The 7,594-nt window shown below is 42.4% G+C and overlaps 1 protein-coding gene across 2 annotated transcripts in view; it reads right to left on the reverse strand.

Annotated features, from left to right (window-relative positions):
• slc6a9 (solute carrier family 6 member 9) overlaps positions 1-7,594 on the reverse strand; it is a 73,505-nt gene that overhangs the window by 38,232 nt on the left and 27,679 nt on the right. The window contains exon 1 of one of the 2 annotated variants that reach the window (XM_005740248.2): positions 2,716-2,891. The exons of the other annotated variant lie outside the window; for it this stretch is intronic. Coding sequence (XP_005740305.1) covers positions 2,716-2,757 — 42 coding nt within the window. The 5' untranslated portion in view covers positions 2,758-2,891. Of the gene's footprint in view, positions 1-2,715; positions 2,892-7,594 lie in introns of those variants that run through there. 2 annotated transcript variants of the gene reach the window in all.

A 7,594-nucleotide genomic window follows, 5' to 3' on the forward strand; every position in this document is an offset into this window, starting at 1 on the left:
CACACACACACACACACACACACACACACACACACACACACACACACACACACACACACACACACACACACACACACACAGCTCAAGAAATTAAAAAATGACTTAATCACGCATCAGAACTTCATGAATAAAAATTTCAAATTGAAAATCTTCACTGACATACAAAAGGAGACAGTGTTGAAAACAAATCATCAACCCTTTGAGGGCTGAATTCAAAATCACACCCAAAATGAAAGCAAAACCTGCTCATGGTTCAAACCTTCCTTCAATTTTTTGAGCACTATATAATTAACACTTATAGCATGACAAGCATTTACAAGCTGGTAACACAACCTCAGGTTGTAAATATTGCATATATTTTAATAAGCCTCAGGCTATAATAATGATTTAAAAAGTTACATACATGCATAATCTTCACAGGAACTACAAATACCCCACAATTTATGGTGAAATGCGGGAATGTTAGCGCTCCAACACCTGCCTTCCCAAATACAGGGTTCAGGTGAGGGAATGGTCACCAAGTCAGTGTGCGAAATAGCTTGTAACATGTGTAGCACCATCTCTGAATGGGTTTTAATGAACATTTTGGTAAATATATCCACAATGACATGGTCATTGTGCGAGCACTGAGCTATCACTGCCTTTTTGCACATGCAGACAGCTCAAGAAAGCACCACAACTTTGGTGGTGGAGGCTGCCTTTGCAAAAAAAAAAAAAAAACGATCTCCTGAACACTGTTAATAAACTACCATTAACAGGCTTTTGTTTGTCTTTTAAAATTTAATCGTCCATTTCAGACGTTACCTTATACAAGATAAAATACTGAACATCACATTCAAACAGGTTTCTTTCATTCGTAGGCTTGTTAATTGCCGATTAAAAAAAGAATGAAAAAACCTCAAACACATTTGCTCCAATGAACAGATACCATACTTGTATTTTATTCATTTTTGGGGGGCTTCTATGAGGTCACGGTTGTTGTTTTTTTGTTTCTTTTTTTTTTTCAGTCAACACTCAAACCACGTCTCCTCAGCTTTTATTGCAGACAAAAAGCAGCATCTGCAAACTCTACATTTCTAATAACACTATTCAAAAAGAAAAAAAAATATGACAGTGAGTCTGCCATCAAAACTGAATGAATAATTATAATTCTCTTCAAATGTGAGCAGGCAGATCTGCAAACATGCACAAATTAGAACTCTAAGAGTTCAGTTCGCACTCCACGGGTAATGATGCCAGCATTTAACTTCGACGGGCAATGGAGTGAAATCTGCATTTATATGCACAGGCAACCCTACTTTGGAAGTCCTGAAAGATCCAGTAAGTCCTGTCAGTCAAAGCTATGGGAGAAATGTGGCGCTTGTGCTACCAAACCTAAACTGTCCAGAATCAGCGGATTAGCATGTGGACTGCTGTCAGTTGTGAATGCCACTTTAGGGAATTGTTCACAGTAAGAACAAGCAAACACACACATCCACCCAAGTAGCCTCCACCTGCATACACATACACACTGTGACGGTCCAGATTTCTTCAGAATTCTGATCCAAAACCTTACACTCCAGGATTTTTCCTTTTTCGTGGATGTGTACGTGAGTAATTTAAGTACCTGTTTGAATGAGAACACATATAACTTGAAACATTTGTGTGCATATGCCCGCAGGTGTGAGTCTGTATGTGTTTTTTTCAGCGTGTGTATTTGCCTGCACAGCTACAGCAGGCTGAGTCAGCCTTGACAGCAGCAATCGGAAACAGGAGACAAGGACTTGGCGAACAACACAAGCCAGCAGCAAGGTCAAACGCTCACACACATGCACACAAAAAAAAAAAAAAAAAAAAACCCAAAACAAAACACACACATCTTTTTTTTCCCCGTCTTTTTGTCTCTACCTGCTGTAAGAAATAACTGTATATCTTATCTTAAGCGGATCCGAGGATTTAATTGTTTCAAAGTGTTTCAAAGTCAGCCGAGAGTTAATAAAAGGAAGCGGAGCAAAGGATGTATGTGCCAAAGTGTGCAATTAAAGGCGCTTTCGAAGGAGGAAAGGGGGGCTGCTGAGGGCTGGGGGGTATAAATATCGTCCCTTTCTGGACGCTACTGCTTTTCCACTCTGTCACTCTCTTTCACACACACGGCGGACCAGCCCACTTCCTTACCAACCCCATCTCTCACAGCGCTAGCCCGGACTTCCCACTGCAATTACTTATAAAACTTTTCAGGGCTGCCACACGTGGTCGGGTTTTTAAAGAGCTGCGTCCCCCTCCTCACGTGGTGCGGGGGGTATTGAGTCGTCACAGACCCCCTGAATGATCACCGAAAAATAAGGCGGCGCAGACAATAGCTCGTCTTGATGAATTCAATTCTTTCAGGACCCTGTACCGTTGTCCAGGCAGCTCCGGGCAAAACAATCGTTGCTTTGATAGTCCAAGAAACACACACTCACTCGGTTGCTCTTAGAAACTCCCTCTAACTACTTCCGAATTAGGATCTAAAGATAATATACATCTGACCTGAACCTGTGATTTCTTTTTTTTGGGGGGGGGGATTCAGCTTTTGTATTCCTAGCGGTCTCCTTCCGCTTAAGCGTCAGGTGCACCTGATAGAGAAGAAACATCCGCGTGCCCGCTTCTGTTACAAAATTTTTAAAACAGAAGAAAAAAAAGAGGAAATTAAAAAAAAAAAAAAACCCAGAAAAAACAACGATAACTTGAACTGACCTGGTCCGCAGTGGAAGCAGCAATGGTGTTCGACTCGGACATGATTTGATGCTGTGACCCAGTGGTGCTTCTCTGCTGGCCACTGTGGGCTCCTTCATTCACACCTTGGCTTTCAGTTCCGCAGCGAAAAGGGGGGGGGGGGGAAACACAGTATACCCTCCCTTTTGCCCTGGCTTGATTAATGCCTGAATTACTTTCACCTCATTTCATCTGATGGAGCTCCGCTTCCTCTCCGCCTCTCTTGCTCATTCGGCATGGTAGCCCACTCTCTCTCCCTTCTCCCTCCCCCCCACCTTCCCACTGTGAGTCCAGCTCTGCCTCCCCTCCATCCACCCCGCTCTCCCTTCCTCCCTCATTTTGCGCTCTTACTTTAATTCACCCCTCCCTTTCTTTCTCCTCTAACTCTTTTACTTTCTCTCACTCCCCGCCTCCTCCTTTTTCTGTCGTACTTCACCATTTCAGGAATATGCCCCCTCCCACCTTCTCCTCCGCCATCCACTGCCCCCCCCCTCATCTCCCACCATCACCTCCCCAGAGAAGAGAAAAAAAAAAAAAAAAAAAAAAAAAACCACGCACAGGAGAGATCCACAGTCTTTTCCCTCTACCTCCACAATGAATGGCTCGTTGTCACTCCAGCACCTAGGCTGAATACAGAGCAAGTAAGTGGGAGAGAGGAGGACCCATGGTGGTGGTGATGGTGGAAAGGACAGGGGGGTGTCGAACTTCTAGTTTAGCTGGCCGGAGTAAAGTTGGAAAGGGGGGGGACCCGTGGAGGTCCCATTGGCTTTGGCCAAGCACTCCCTCTCTCTTTCTCCGAACAGATTAAAGCCAGGAAACAAAAAAAGGAAAAAAAAAAAGAAAAAAAAAGAAAAAAAAAGTGAGGAGCCCACAAGTGAAGAGCCCACACGGCTTCCACCGGACCCCCACCCCCCCCACCCTTTCTCTCTGTCTCCCTTATTTCTTCCGTTTGTTTTCAGAGGCAGCTGCTGCAACTCTGCAGACCACCAACAACTTCCCTTTCAGCAGTACTTGACTCTTCCAAATCCTCGTCCGTCTCTACACCCTGACACTGCCAATGCCCACCCAGCCTCCAGCCCCCCCAAACCCACCAGGTCACACCGAGAGGCTGGCCAAGCCAAAGCCCTCCTCCTCCTCTTCTTCCGCAACATGTTCACAGAGTAACACCCTTTCAATTTTAAGCGCTTCCCTCCTAAGCCTCTGTTTTGATGCGCGCATTGTTGCACCATATGGCTAATGGCTACCCACAACAAAAAGAGGAAGCAGAAATGGGGGGGGATAAAAGTGCATCCAAAATGGGGGCGTGATTGAGAGGTCGAAGAAAACATCACTCATGCGGGAGAATAAGACGGTGTCTTTAAATAAGTCACTCAGCATCAGTTCAACCTCCGGATGTGGTTTAACATCAAAATGTGAAGTTATGTCAACAGCTGACAGGCAACTGGCCCCCAGCCTAATGGGTGTTTGATAGCCGTGGACAATAGTAGGCCAACACCACTTGAGTGGAAGCCCTCAAGTTATATTTAACACATGACAAGCACTGCAGACAGGATGCTGTTCATTCATCTATCAGTTCACAGCATTTGAATCTCCCCTGGAATAAAAAGAACGAAGGCGATAAAAGAGTCATTAGCATAAACCCGCCCTACTCAGTGTGCTGAGAGGAAGTATTAGCAATAGTAGCAGTAGAAATTGACTCTGTAGTTTTCACATTTTTCAGTGTTATTTTATAACTGACTTTATTTAGAGAATATGGTGGAATGCTATGTTCTCAGCTTGTGCTAGCATACTTGTTTAGCAACTTAAATCGGTAAATTGTAACGATGTAGCGCACAGAGACCGATACCTGGTAATATGTGACAGTAAAAGGCAAAGAAAATTCTAGGACTTCACTCAGACTTCTTGAATCAATTCTACTACACAATAAATCTTTGCTACACTCTCATAAATTCTATTAAAATGCTCTGAAATGTTTGAAATTAGCTAGCTTGCTAGCATCTAGCCGTGGTTGTTATTTTCATGTTTCAGCCCAGAGGTTGCTCCTAGTTTGCTATTTACGACACTTTTTAGCACCTTGTAGAGCAACTTGCTACTTTTGTAACCACTTCCATGGCTAATGAGTGTGCATAGATTCACAGTAGCTACCCCAACACTTGATAGAAATTTATAAAACGCATTAAGTCTTTGTACAGGTCAGACTTAAAGTTGTAAGAGACATATTAGATAACATCACTATCTGTGATTATTCACAGGGCGAAAACAGCACCAGCTCAGGAAGCCTGCTCAGTGCAATCTCTACATTCTCGAAATGCAATTATTTCTCATGTTAATGAATACAAAGGCTCCGGCTTTCTTTGCAGCAGCTATCCAGACGAGCCGGGAAACATATAATTAAAGCACAATACAGCCTGTCAGTGCGACCCACTCCTTTGCTGCTGGGGTGGTCCGACCACTGGGGAAAAATCTGATATATAATCGCAGTTCTGCATCTGAGGCACCTACAGTGGGACTGCTCTACAGTGTGGTATCAGTTTGGCTTTGTGCAACATGTAGAATGCACTTCTAGTTGTAAGAGTCACATTTGCATAGATAATGCCTCACTGCTTTTATGCAAAGAGGTTTTTTTATGACGGCAAATACTTGTGGAGCAGGCAATGGCGGCTGGTTTTTCCAAGGCAAAAGTTTCAGTGTGTGCATGTGCATGTGTCTGCGTATTTTGGTGTTTGAGCCAGTGCTTTGTGTCAATGTATGTCAGAGACCATTTTTGTGAAAGCAAATTTTTTGAAATTGTGAAATATGAGATTACTGGAGTGAATCTTAGTATCTTTTATGGGGCTATTTAAGGGATATAACAACCTATTGTAACAATATGGATGTGTGCATGTGCATATGAGCGTACTGGGTATTCAAGCACGCATTTGAGGCCAAAACTACGGCCAATCATTAGTTCCTCCACAGGGATCCAGCCACTTCTTACTAGCTTTGCCTCCAGAGAGTCTGTTGGCCTCAGATTAAGTCAAAGAAAATGAAAAGCTTCACAAGTGCACCCACCCACACGCATACTGACACTTAACTACACATAAATCATGCAGGCAGTAAGTGTCGGGGTAATCAGTGAAAGAAAACCCAGTATGAATCTGGTGGGTCAAACAGATCTCAAAACAATTGTTTGTTGTGGCTGCAGCTGCAGTTTGTGGAGGGGAGGGGGTCCTTGTTTCATTAACTAATTGCCCCATTATGTTAGGTCATTTAACTCTAATTGGAGAAGCACAGATGCTGCATCTGAAAATAATGCCAACTTGTTAAACTGCACATTTAATTTCTCTGTTTGCTTGCTTCGATTGCAACAAGTCCAAAGAGAGGATATCTTTCTTTGCGCAAACAGATATCTCAGTGCAGATCATAGAGAATAAACCCTGTAATGCCAGCAGAGGGAGAAGAAGCAAAAACATCATACTTTAACTCCAGATGGAAGCAGCTGCCAAAAAAACTAAATGAAAATAGCTGCCCTGCCTGAGACTAGTAGATTAATTCATTCAAACTTAAGAGAAGTCTGGCTGGAAACTACTGGCATGGATTCTAGTAGCTTTCAAATATAAGCAAGGAAACATCAACGGCCAAAAGCCGAAAGTCAAATAATGAAGAGGGCAGGCAGCAGAACACTGATAAGGTCAGAATGGATCTCCTTTTTTCCCTCAAGGCTGTCTATTTAGCTTCCAAACACATGCCAGCTTCTATTACAGGTAAGTCTAATGCTTTAACACAGACACTGATCCTGGACTCTGCCATTAAATGTTTAAAGCAAACAATGGAAATAGAGGAATTACTTTAAAGCTCCAGCTCGGCCAAACATGGCTTCACACCGAATCTCAATTAAACAATATGCAGTAATTTGAAGATTAATGTACCCTGGGTCTTACGTTTCTTTAGGAGGCTTACTAAGCAGACTTTGTAAAGCAGATACTAAAATGTGCTTGCTGTGTTATTTTAAACACATCCAACTCTAATAAGAAAGCAGGTTGACTTTGGGCCACACAAAGAGAAGTGGGGGAACATTTTACAAATGAATCATTAATTTAATGCATTATTTGATTCATTTTAGGTTAAAAGAAAGAAGAATGTGGGCTTGAGATGGCATGCGTGTGTGACTTATCAGCATTGGTTGTTTACACATTGTTCTTAATAGTTGGCAGCTGGCAATGACATAAGACAGTACTGTAGAATATACTATAAGAGGATGCTATAGAAGATGTAAAGTATTGTACATGTACAAACTGTTGCACATGGATTTGGGTTTATGACCATGCCCTCAAGCATTCAGCTGTTTTTAATCTGTCCACATGTTATAATCATATGGTAAAAAGTATTAATGTTATTATCTTAAGGTCTGCCCATTGGCAGAATCTGCTACCCTTCATCTACCAGCTCACTGATTTGCTCATACTATTTCCCACTATTAGGGTTTGCTCAAAATATCCATATAGCAAGACATATGTTAATGTTTTGGAAGAAATATCAGTTAGCTATTAAATGGATCCCATTTCCAGTTAGACTTAATAGAAGATTAGTAATAGAAGATATTTTATGTCCTGCAGCTGTAGCATCCAACCGGGTTGGGAGATGAAAGCTTATAAGTTGGAACAGCAGGAGAACTTTGGTTTACATTGGCCACTTGTTAAACTAATCACATATCAGGAAAAAACTACTTAGCTAGTACAATGCCTCTGGTATTACACACCCTACAGTGGGGCAAAAAAGTATTTAGTCAGCCACCGATTGTGCAAGTTCCCCCACTTAAAATGATGACAGAGGTCAGTAATTTGTACCAGAGGTACACTTCAACTGTGAGAGACCGAATGTG

The sequence above is a fragment of the Pundamilia nyererei genome, unplaced genomic scaffold (genome assembly GCF_000239375.1).
Source record: "Pundamilia nyererei isolate P.nyererei 1_Seehausen unplaced genomic scaffold, PunNye1.0 scaffold00098, whole genome shotgun sequence".
In the NCBI taxonomy this organism is placed as follows: Eukaryota; Metazoa; Chordata; class Actinopteri; order Cichliformes; family Cichlidae; genus Pundamilia; species Pundamilia nyererei.